The following is a 12,535-nucleotide window of genomic DNA, read 5'->3' as shown; positions in this document are numbered from 1 at the left end:
GGCTCCCCAGCCTGAGTGCTGGAGGACAGCACAGGCCAGGCCAAGGAGGGGCTGTGGTCAAGAGCTGGGGCTGGGTGAGGGAGGCTGAGGCTCCTGGCATAGAGAGGGGAGCAGTGTCATGCAGAGGCAAGGCAAGGGGAGATGCCCGGAGCCTTGAAAGAGTTCCCTGTTTCCTGAGAGGAGTGTCTGCAGAAGTCAGCTCCATATATGGTCTCATATGGGAAGTGGATAAAAACTTAATTTTAGTCATAAAAGGAAGGCTTATGGGGAGGAGGCAGCAGGGCTCTGGATGCAGCACCCAGGGCTGTAGATGCGGCACCCAGCTCAGAGACCCTCCCTGCCTCACTTGGCAGCTGCATCAGGTGTAGAAATTGTTGCAGCTTTAGGAAGGGCTTCTCAGAGGGGGTGTCATAAAGATATGTGCCACAGTGGCCCTTATTCTGCCAGGAAGACACTGCATCTTTATGTCATGGTGTGTGGGGTAAGTGTGGTCCTTCCCCAGGTTGTGGCCCATGTTGCTGTCTGCCTTTGGACAAGTGTTAGTCCTGTTAACGGCTTCTCATTTGCTGAGCCTTCAGAGGACTGCTGTCAGCCCACAGAACCAATTGTCACTGCCATTCTAACTTGGGCTTCATCTCAGGCTCTGTTCATTAGTGTTTCTTGCTGAGACCTGTGCAGCTTTGCCTAAGCCTGCTGCAGGTTTTCTCCTGTGAATGTATGGTGCCTACCCCTGAAGCCCACCCAAGTGACTCCACCTTGGCCAGCTCAGGCTCCTGGGCATGAGGGGGATGCAAGCCACTGGCCAAATGAAACCCACTGAGTTCCAATGTCCATCCTTCTGGCTGTTCACCTGTGGACGGCTCTGCAGGGCTGGTGCTCAGCACACTGACACATATCCCGACAGCCTAGCAGTGACCATCCCCCCATGGATATTGGGAATGAAGTCAGAGAGGAGGGAGGTGGGGCTCAGAGCCCTGTGGCACCACTTCTTAGCCCTGTATCCTGAGGCAAGAGTCCCTGTTTCTCTGGGCCTCCACTTCTTATTAATAAAATGGTAATGTCAGCGGTTCTTACCATGTGATTGTTCTTCCACAGTTGTGTGTCTCATTGATGCATGATTTATCTTTTAAATTTTTATTTTTTTATTTTTCTGGTAATGGGGATTGAGCCCAGGGGACTCTACCACTGAGCTGCACCCTCAGCCCTTTTAATTATATTTGAGACAGACTCTCGCTAAGTTGCTGAAGCTGACCTACAACTTGTATCCTCCTGCTTCAGCCTCCCCAAGTTGCTGGGATTACAAGCCCCCAGCTAGCTGACACAGTTTTTACAGAGACTTGACTTAGTCAATGATGAAGATGCTCCACACACACAAAGCAGCCTCTAGTCCACCAAGGCAGTCATGGAGACTCTGCTTTGGAAGCAAGAGTCTAGCAAATCTGAAGTAGCAACCCTGAAAATCCTCTGCTTCTAGGAACTAAACACATGAAGCTACATGTCTGAGCTGGCCAAAAGGACAGGACACCTCCAGGATCCAGGAAGGAGGAACCTGGCTGAGGGATGGTGGGCTCAGAAGCCAACACTGCATGCAGCCTTGGGCATGGATGCCACTTGCAAGGCCCTGGCAGCCTGAGTGTTACAGGGCAGAGGACATGAACTTATGAGATACATAGGACTGGAGACTAGAATTGGAAGCACACATGGATTCTGGATTTCCAAGACTGCAAATTCAATGAGAATGTTCTCCTAAAACTTCCTACCTAGCAGCAAGAGATGAGAAGGAAGCTGACCTCTTCGACTAAGTAATGAAGGGGAAGAAAATACTTCCTCCTAAGAACCAGGACGAACGCCCTCATGTTGGTTTAGAATTTATGCCATCCACACCTTAGAGGCAGTCCAAGCCACATAGTTATACATAAAATATAACTACTACTCTAGGAGGATCAGCAGGACCAGTGAGACCCAGAAGGCCTTCAGCTCTATCCCCCAAAGAACAGCCCTGGATTGTCCATGCTAAGAGATGTCACATCCAAAAATGGCATCAGCAGAGACACCCCTCTCCTAAAGTCAAAATGATACATAAGCCTCAAGAATATAGGAAAAAGTACCACAACGTGATGAAAATAAGAGGAAGGGATTACTAACTGTGAAAGCCAAAAAATCAAATGGTGCTGAAAACCAAAAAAAAACAAACAAACAAAAAACAATAGAATTAGCATCAGTTAAGCTAAATATTCTTTGAAAAGATTAACCTCACAGGGAAAACTTCAACATGCAAAACAAGACAAAGCAGAGAAAAGGCATAAATAAAGAACACTAAGAATAGAAAAGGAGCCAAGTGAAGAACAAATGAGGGAATTCAATAATTAAGAGTGGGAAGGGGTGGACTTGTTCAGTGCATACTGTATGCGTGCATTGAAACGTCACACAAAACCCCATTAATATGTAAAGCTAATGCATGCTGATCAAAAAATTTAAAAAGGAAAAAATAAACAGGAACAATTAAAATGAATAAGATAAAAGAAAAAAGGTGGCCACAATTATACTCCAAGAATTTATATATTATTAAAAGTTTCTCAATACAATGAAAAGGATTGAAAAGACTAGAAATCATTGAAGAGATGAAGGACTTAGACTTACAGCTTTGGGACAGTTACTTGATTTCTCTCAATCTGTTTTTACTCTTATACTATGGGGAAGAAATGGTTTCTTTGTGGAAACTTCTATGGACTGAAATAGATGTATGAAACACTTAGGACTGGGCTTGTTCCTCACTAAATGTTGATTTTTATTTTTTTGCAAGAATATCAATTACATCCTTATAATACTGAAAAAGTGGGAAAACATATTTAAATATTTATTAAAACACTTATTGATAAGGAAATGATTAAATAAGCCACAGAAGATATATAGGATCTAGTATTCTGGACCTGAGATTAAAAATGAATACATTCTATTTGTAGTGAAAAGATCTCCTACATGTCTTTTTTAATGCAAAAAAAAAAAAAAGGAAATTGCAGAATAGTATATAGTGGAAGATACTATTTATGTTTCAACAAGAGACAGGGAGAGAGATTGAAGGGACAACTGGGGTGGCAGTGGAGGTTGATTTGGGTGGGTGAAGGAAAATTTTTATCCTTATTTTTGAATTTTCACAATGAAAGTGGTTGGTATAATATAGGGGGTAAAATTCAAAAATTTTAAAACACTTTTAAAATAACTAGATCTTTACTGAAGTTTCCTGGGGAGGAGTCTGCAGGGCTATATTACAGTACATTCAACAAAACCTCCTTAATACCCTTCAAAGGGAAAATTCACTATAACCAAACCATGGAACCAGCCTAGGTGACCATCAACAGATAAATGGGTAAAGAAAATGTGATATATATATATATATAAAATGGAGTTTTACCCAGCCATAAAGAAAAATGCAATTATATTATTTGCAGGAAAATGAATACAAACTAGATACCATCATGTTAAGTGAAATAAGCCAAACTCAGAAGGTCAAGGGTCCTCTGTTTCCTCTCATTTGTGGAAGTTAGAGAGGAAAAAGCAAAAAAAAAAAAAAAAAAAGGAGAATGGGGTGGGGATCCCATGAAAATCAAAGGGAGATCAGTAAAGGGGATGGGAGGTGAGGAAGGAGGGGAGAAGTGTTGGGGGTGATATTGACCAAATTACATTGCTACATTGTGTGCATGTATGAAAAAGTAAAAATAAATCCCGTGGTTATGTACAACTCTAATGCACCAACAAAAAATGTGGAAAAAACTCCTCAGACCTCTCCTGCTTCTCAACATTCCTCTCCACCCCTCTTTGCTGTGTCACACTCTTCTTTCCCTTTTCCACCAACAGGTAAAGTTTCTTTGCCTTACCTTCATTGTTGCCCCCAGTTTTTGTAAAGTCAAGTCTAGTTCAAGCACTCTGGCAACACTGAATGGATTGGACTTACTGCTATGTACCCACCACGATAATCAACATGTCATATTTACTTCATCTAGTTTTTTATTTAACAAAAAAAATAAGATGTCATAGGATCCAAATTGAGAAACTTAGTTTTGGGTATTATTACTAAAGTGCTGGTGAACCCAGACCTGTCCTTACACATCTTGGGGTGCGGCTCGGCATCTGAGCCTCCTTTTTAGAGCGCCTTTGACCTCTTTGTTTCGAAGGCTGTAGATGAACGGGTTCAAGGTCGGTGTGACCACTGCATACACCACGCTGGCCAGGCGGTTGTAACGCGCGGAGTAGGCAGATGAAGGTCGGAAATATACAGACAGGACAGAGCCAAAGAAAAGCGACACCACCACCAGGTGGGCCCCGCAGGTGGAGAAGGCACGGCGACTGCCTCCTGCCGACCGCACTCGAAGCACCGCGACTAGGATGTGTGCATAAGAGAGCGACACGAGAATCAGTGGGGTCAGCACCACCGCCAGGCCCTCGGAGAAGATGGCAGTCTCCGCGGTGGACGTGTCCGAAGTCGCCAAACTCAGCATCACCGTCATGTCACAAAAAAAGTGGCGCACGGGGGCAGAGTGGGGGTAGGAGAGCGCGGAGATGAGCAGGGTGTGGAGCAGCGAGTGCAGGTGGGACACCGCCCAGGACGCACCCACCAGCGCCCTGCAGCGCCAGGGTGTCATGACAGCGGTGTAGTGCAGTGGCTGGCAGACCGCCACCGCGCGGTCGTAGGACATGGCCGCCAGGAGGTAGCTCTCGGTGATGCCCAGAGCCAGGAAGAAGTACATCTGGGCAAAGCATGCTTGGAAGGATATGGCCTGAGCTGGGTGGAGCAGGCTGACCAGCAGTCGGGGGACCGTGACCGTGGTAAAGCAGGCATCCACAAAGCTCAGGTGACCCAAGAAGTAATACATAGGGGAGCACAGAGCCCCATCGGACCTCACCAGTACCACCATGCTCAGGTTGCCCATGGCGTTGAGCAGATAGACGCTGAGGAAGAGCAGGAACAACACTGGATGGGCAACTGTGTCATCCATCAGGCCAAGGAGGAGGAAATCTGGGCCGGATGTGAGGTTGACCAGAGCCATACTCCAAGCCAAGTAGGAATGCTGAGGAGTGAGGAGTCAGCAGGTCCCAAATCCGAGGAACCCCAGGTGGACTTTCTGCATGTTGAGGTTCCATATGTAAATTTTTATACACATCCCGAACACAGAGTATTTACAAAAATTTTGATAATTTAGATTTTTGCTTGCTAAAACAGATTGAAAACCACATTGCTCATTGAATGATCCTACTTTTATGAAGAAACCACATTTCACAAGGGTGTTCTAAGGTAATGATTGGAAGTCTCAAGTTTTGTTGTCATACCTGATTTTGAGTCTTCACTTTACTAATAAGGTAGTATGTCCTCTCTGAGCTTTGGTTCCTTCTTCTTTAATGAGGAAAATACTAGTTTCTATCCTTGGACTTGGTAATGAGGATAAAGTGAATAGTAAATTTAAAATAGTTAGCACACTGCCTGACACATAATAAGTTGTATAACTTTTATGTGACTACTCATCATTAGTCTATCATCACCATCATCATCATCATCATCATCACCTATTTAGTCAAAGAGTTAGGACCCAGGCCATCTAAATACCACTCTAAATCTCTTCACCAGACACCTTACTGCATTTGCCATTCATTTTCACCACTCATTATGAGCTAATTCACAAATCAACCATTTTTTTTTTCTGTAAAGTATACTTTAGGCTTGTGGGCCATACAGTTTCTGTTGGAACCACACCACTCTGATTTTGTGGTGCAAAAGCAGTGGCCCACAATAAGTAAATGTATGGCCATGGCCATGTTGCAATAAAACTTTATTCACAAAACGGGTGGAAGACTGGACTTTCCCAGTCAGACATGATTTGTTGACCCCCGTATAGGATACTGTGGGAGACAGCAAGATGGAAGAGTCTCAGCTTCTACCCTCAGTTAGATCTGGAGCAACATGCTGAGTATCTTAGTATGTTTCTAATTTCATGAACCACATTGGAGTAAATTATTCTTCCTGGAGGAGCTTGAGAAGAATTTTAAAAAGGTGTGGGACTTGAATCAGGCCCTGAAGAATGAATAGGAGTTTACGAAATAGACATGCTCTGGTGTAGGAGGAGAGGGTACTCCTGAGAGTGGGAAGAGACTGTGTGGAATTGTTGGTAGAGAAGACATGGACTGGAAAGAGTAAAGCATCCACATTATGACACTGAGACCCTGGGCAAAGCTTATTCTTGCTCTTATCTCAGTGTGTAAAATCAGTTGTACATAAAACTATTACATTTTTCACTTAGCCAATGACTCCAGTGATTTCAGAAATAATGCACTCATTTTGTCTCCCATTCAATTTCTTCCTTAAAACACCACAATCTCCTGTTGTTCCAAGGTCTCTACAAGTGTCCTGCTACAAAGCTGATCAGTCCACCCTTTGCCAGGAAAACTGGTCAGATCCCAGAAAATGGACCAAGTCAGTGCCTGACAAAAAGACTCCTCTCAGGAAGAAACTGCATCTCCCTGCCTTGTCCAGTGAGCTGTATACAAAATGCATCTGAAAATATTTGTTGAATTAAGTTTTTTTGAGGAGCAGTGAGTGAAAAACAGAAATGAAGAGAGGGTGAAGAAGAGAGGATGTGTCCTACTTTCATTGCTTCTCTGTCATTGTCACCCATTAGCCGCCCCAGAGAAATCACCCCCTTAGTTTCTGCAAGCCTTACTCATTGGCCCATCATAGAATAGGAGCATAGAAGAGCTGGACTTTGGCACCCCTCAAATCCACCCATTTTTTTTGTCAGTGCATTATTCTCCTTTACCCTTGACCTTGACCTTCACTTCCCAACCCCTCCTCAGGCAACTGTGTGATGCAGCAGAAAGAGCATTGGCTGTGAAGTCACAGCTGCATGGGCTTTGATCCTGACTGCTGTGTAAACATGGATCCTCCTTCATTTAATCTCCAGTTATCTCATCTATGATATGATGATCTTGATTCCTGCTTTACATGGCTGATGATAGACTAATGATGAGTATACAGATAAAAGTTATACAACTTATTATGTGAAGATTAAGTGAGGTAATGTATGTACAAGGAGTAGCAGAGAATGGATGCTGATAGATCTTGGTTCCTTTTCCCCTATATAGAAATCCACTGGTTTTTTCCTATGGCTTCTTGAAATGGTTCAGTCCAGTATTGGAGGGATATAGTTATTTAGTTGTTTTTCTTAATCTCAACTAAAAAATCTAATTTTCTGCAAGAAATGACACCAATTTTGGCCTCTAGGGACAACACGTGCTAAATCTACTTTCTCTGCATTTTTTGTTTTTTTGATTTGTTTGTTTTGTTTTGTTTGTTTTTATATAGCTATCAAGGGGATCTATTCTGGGTCTACAGATGTTTTCTTCAACCTGAAGATCACTGGAGCCTTAGATTCTTTCCTACAAGATCTTATTTCTGGTCCTTTTTCATTCACTCTTTGCTTTGTCAATATTTTCTTAGCAGGAATTGGGCACAGTGTTCAGGCTGGGGTTGGTCTGTGTGGTGTTTCCTGGGGCAATAAAACAGCTCAAGCTTACCATTCATGCCTATTAATTGAGTGCTTGCTGGGGGAAGACATTGTGGGCTCTGGGGCTACAGAGGTAAGGCAGCCATTGTCCTTGACCTCTAGCTGTGCACAATGTAATAAGCACTACTTTAACTGTATGAACAAAGTGAGGGTGATTTCCTCTGCCTGGCTAATATAGGGAAGATCCCACAAAAGAGGTGAGGCTCAAATTGTTAGGAAGAATGAGTACAAGATCACTTGGGGAATGGGAAGGGCAGGGCAGGTTGGGGAAAGAGAATGTGAAAGCAAAGGAAAATATTTCAGTGTGTGTGGGAGAGTTGGAGCTAAAATGTGGCTTCTTCCTCCTTAATACTTAATGCAGAGTGGATGGAGAATGGGGTGGGAGGAAGACAGGACACATGGTAAGAGGATAGCAGAGAAGGTTCTCTCACCTGAAGGGCAGCATGCCAGACCTCAACCTCTTCTGCAGAGTCTGTGGGCTGGTCTCTCTCCTGGCCAAAGGTCCCCAGTCTTGGGGACAGGTGTGTGACCATCCATCTTAGCCCAGAGGCTTCAGTGTGTTTCCTGTGGGCTGTGACAACGGAACTATGTAGAGAGAGGCAGGCAGACAGAATTGCAGGGATTTCCTGAGCCATGCTCTTCCCACTCAGCTTACTGCCCAGCCAGTCTCTGTGCTGCCTGTTGGATTCAGTGCAGATTGCTCAGCCCAGTGTCCAAGGCCTTCCAACATGGCTCCCGATATTCTCTCCAGTCTTCCCCACAACTGCTTCCATAGGCTGCTGCTTCCCCTGACCCCAGCCAGGCTGGCCTTTGTGCTGCCTCTTAGAACTTTCTCACACGCCTCCCCTGCCCTCTCTACCCTTCCTGGAATGCTTTTTCTACCCTATTCCAATATCCAACTCTGGTTCCGCTTCCTCCCAGAAGCTCCGTGCCCTTTCTAGACTCTGCAGCCCCCACATCTGCCTCTCTCCTCTATCTCTTGTAACTCTCACTGGAACTCAGCCCTCCTTTGCTGACACTAAAGTGACTTCTTCTGCCGTGATGTTCATCTTCCCACTAGATGATGAAGCTTCTGAGGACAAATGTTTAGTTATCTTTTCCCATCTGACCCTTGGTCTTGCACAGGGGTTTTCCCTAACACTCTCGACAGTCAGGAAAGGCTCCAGAGAAGAGGTGGCACTTGAGCAGGGCCAGCTAGAAGGTGTTCACTGGACAGTCAGGGTGGAAGATAATTTTAGAGAGAATAAATAACACATACAAAAGAAAATACAAGGAAAACTTTAGGGAAATTACATAATGTCTTGAGCTCCATTTTTTTTCTAAAAATGGATCATTATACCCTCCTCATGGTATAATGGTTGAAGCAAAACCCAGCAAATAATAGGTGCTTAGTAAATTTCAACCCCCCACCTCCTAACTCCTTTCAGTGAGGAGATATGTTTACTGGATTCATGTCAGTTCCCCTTGAAATGTCTGGCACAGGACTGGGATTCCTGGGTACTGACCTGCTTCTGTTGATGCAGGACCCTTTTCCTGAGGCCCAGATATTATGGGCGCTGCTTTGAAGGAGGTAGGAAGGACTACTTAAAATAGAAAAAATGAAGCAGGGAGGCATCAGATGTAGAACCAGTGCCGTGTCTCCAACACAAGTTGCTGCCCTAAACCCTACTGCAGACAATGTCACTCAGATACATCAAGACACAGAAGTACACAGGACACACACCTGCACAAAGCTGCAGGCATATCTTGATACATTCAGATACATGGGCATGCCAAACATGCGCTCACACTCACTAGGACAGGAACACACACACATGCAAGCACACACGGACAGTCATAGTCACTAACACACAGACACAGACATGATCCATGCACTACAGGAAACACAGCACATGTGCCACTTACATATGAAGATGTACACACAGATCCCCACAGTCACATAAATGACAGAGACACAGAGACCTCAGTGGGTCCTCCCAGACATAGTGGGACTCAACACAGGTTCACACAAAAACGCCTGCTCGCTGCTCCCTCCCCCACCCTCCCTTGCTCAGGTCTGTCTGCCTTATTAGAGAGGTAGTGGGCAATGGTGCACAGGGGAGACCATCACTGGCCCCTGCACTCTCAGTCCTGGGGGCTTCTATCCAATTCCATGAATCCAGTCTCTTCCTGGACAGTCCAGATTGTTCTCTCAATAGGGTGCAAAATAGCTTTCTCCTTGATGACAGTGTTAGCTTGAAATAAGCTTTTCCCATTTCAATCATCTCCTCCCCTCCTCTAATTCTCTCTGCCAACATCTCACTCACTTCTCTTCAACAATCTGTTCAACCATCTTACCTATTGTGTCTACTCCGTGTCAGGCAGGCACTGGAGCAGAAGGCAGGGGAGGGGCATTCAGAGATGAGCAAGACATCGTCAAGGAGTTCCCCTTCCTGTCTTGATAGCAGGCAACTGGTAATGATTCTTAGATATCATTTCACCCAATACCATGTCACAAGCTGGGAAAGCAGCACCTGGAGAAGACTGTGCCTGAAGCCATTCAGCAATCAGGGGATGAGCCAGGATTCCAATTCTAGGTTCTGAATCCCACCTGTGGTTAGCCACTTCCCTGTGCTGTCTGCCACACATGGGCAGGTACTTATTTAACTCCCTCCCTCAGGCACTTGACCTACCTACCTTGCCTTTCTCCTCTGATTATTCTTCTCCCAGCCAACAAGTCTCCTGCCTGTCAACTCACCTGTGGGCATGATCAGGCTCTGGCCACCACAACACAGACTCAGGGGCTGGTCTCCTTGCAGCTAAGGGGAAGTTATGGCAGGTGTACCCTGGAGAGGAAGACTTGGTTCCACAGTCAAAGGTGGGAGGGGTGACAGGCAGGTCAGAGCAGATGGGGTCACCTGCTAATTAATTACCAGAAAACTCTGTGGGGAGCTACAGCAGCCTCTGTGATCCCTGGCCCCATGAGGACCCCTCAGCCCTCAGCCAGCCTGGCTTCCCCTCACCTACCCTGCTAAAAATACAGAGTGGGAGAGTAGGAGCATAGGTATCTGGGATCCAGGAACTGAGATTGACAGTCCTCAGTGTGGTGGCTGGCTGTGCTAACCCACCAGGCTCAGAGGGTAATGCTGTCACTCCTCAGCTTCCTACTCAGGGAAAGACCCAAGAGGGCTGGTTAAAGACCCATGGCCAGGAGACCCAGTCCTCTTCTCCCTGGCTTTTCTCCATGTGGAACTTCCACCATCACCCCTAAGGTTGCAACATCACCATGTGACTCCTTACTCACAAAGGAGCTCCTCCTCCCAATCCCCATGTGAGAAGAGCATTGTGCCAGAGCTGAGACCTGGATATCCATCTCCCAGTGTGGCCCCAGCAGCCCTTCCCTGGGCCCCAAGGCCCACTTGCCCCTAGAAGTTCAGCCTAACCCAGAAGTCAAGGGAGGGGAAGAAGAGTCACAGGTACTGGCAGTCACCCCAGGACAGCAGGACTGAGATTGGGGCAGCTGAGCCTCGCATCCCAGGTGGAGCTGCTCTTACTGGACTTGTGAGGTACTACCCTCACTCCATGGCCAGATAGGAGATGCTAGGATCTCAGTACTGTCCAGCTTGTGCCAAAGCAAAATTGAGTCTGCTTCTCATTTCAAAGCCTCTTTACTGTCCTGACGTCCTCACTGACCTCAGCAGAGAATCTTCCTGGATCTAGAGTAGTATACTCAATTTCCCAGGCTGGACCAGTGTCTCCCAAGCTTACACTCTCTGTTTCTGTCCTGTGCTCTTCATTTGCCTAGCTGCCTTATAATGCTTATGGAGCTGATAGTCCCATCTCATGGGATGAAATTCTCCAGCTCAACCATTCATGGCAACATTTATTCACTTTTCTTGGGGATGACCAGCCCTTTTGATCTCCCAGGAAAGTCAGAGGAGTCTGGGGTGTGAGTGGGACATCCAAGTCCTGGCCGCAGATAGACTCTGGCCAAATCACTTCTCTGCTCTGGGTCTCTGTTTCCTCATTCGCACATCAAGAAGTGTGAACCAATGGCATCTGATAATCCCTTCATTTTTGAAGATGTAAAATTGTGGGGATCCACCCTTGATAGTAAATATTCAGTTTGGGGAGAGAGGACTTGAGCACCAATAGTTGCAATGCTGTACTGCCCCCAACCAGTGCGGGCAGCTAAACTAAGGGTTGCTCCAGTGAATTTCCTAAGGTATCAAATAAAACACAGACACACAATTTACCTTTAATTTAAGCCCCAGGACAGCTCCTCTGCCCTCAGCTTCAAGCCCTCCAAATGGGAGAGTGAGGAATGTCACGAGATGGTGGGGAGAGAGAGAGAGAGAGAAGAGAAGAGAGAGAGAGAGAGAGAGAGAGAGAGAGAGAGAGAGAGAGAGTGAGCGCACGTTCAGGACTGGTCTTTTATTGGGGGGACTCTCATTCTTTAGAAATTTCCATCCAATAAAGGTCAAGAGGGGCGGGGTTACAAGGACAGGTAAGGTAACTCTACCACTAGGGCTGTAGGAAGGCACGCCTACGCATGAAGACACATTTGCGACATTTTTACGACTTCCAAGATTGGGGCTGCCTTCTAGAGCCAATTGATGTGGCCAGATCACGAGAAGTGACTAACAGCGCCTCACTAATCAGGGAAGGAAAATGCTGGTCACATGACACGGCCACCTCCCACAATGCTGGGCAGTAACCCTAGTTAATACTGAGCATTTACTTTTCTTTTCACTATTAACCACAGACTTTAAATTTAAAAATATTTAACAAGATGGCATTCATGTAATGATTACAATGTTTCATCAGGTGGACATGCCACAAGTTATTTAATCACTATTGTAATGTTGAAAAAATTACTGAAGAAGGTGGGCCAATTTAGGCCTATTTTTTTAAAAAGTATTTATTTTTTTAGGTGTAGATGGACACAACACGATGCCTTTATTTTTATGTGGTGCTGAGGATCGAACCCAGGTCCCGCCCGT

At 45.6% G+C, this 12,535-nt stretch overlaps 1 protein-coding gene across 1 annotated transcript; it reads right to left on the bottom strand.

Moving 5' to 3' along the window:
- Positions 1-4,100: 4,100 nt before the first annotated feature.
- On the bottom strand, positions 4,101-5,072 carry LOC124104937 (olfactory receptor 1L4). Its single transcript, XM_046461976.2, has one exon. The coding sequence runs from the start codon at positions 5,043-5,045 to the stop codon at positions 4,101-4,103; it is 945 nt and encodes a 314-aa protein (XP_046317932.1). The 5' UTR covers positions 5,046-5,072.
- Between the last annotated feature and the right edge of the window lie 7,463 nt (positions 5,073-12,535).

Source organism: Marmota monax, unplaced genomic scaffold (assembly GCF_021218885.2).
Source record: "Marmota monax isolate L192 unplaced genomic scaffold, Marmota_monax_Labrador192_F-V1.1 WCK01_AAM20220418_F8-fsc00847, whole genome shotgun sequence".
NCBI classification, from domain to species: domain Eukaryota; kingdom Metazoa; phylum Chordata; class Mammalia; order Rodentia; family Sciuridae; genus Marmota; species Marmota monax.
Note: the sequence above shows the minus strand (reverse complement) of the source record. Positions and strands in the feature narration are given on the sequence as shown.

Excerpts from the sequence above, each read along its gene's own strand:
- LOC124104937 (XM_046461976.2), bottom strand. The coding sequence starts at position 5,045 with ATGGCTCTGGTCAACCTCACATCCGGCCCAGATTTCCTCCTCCTTGGC.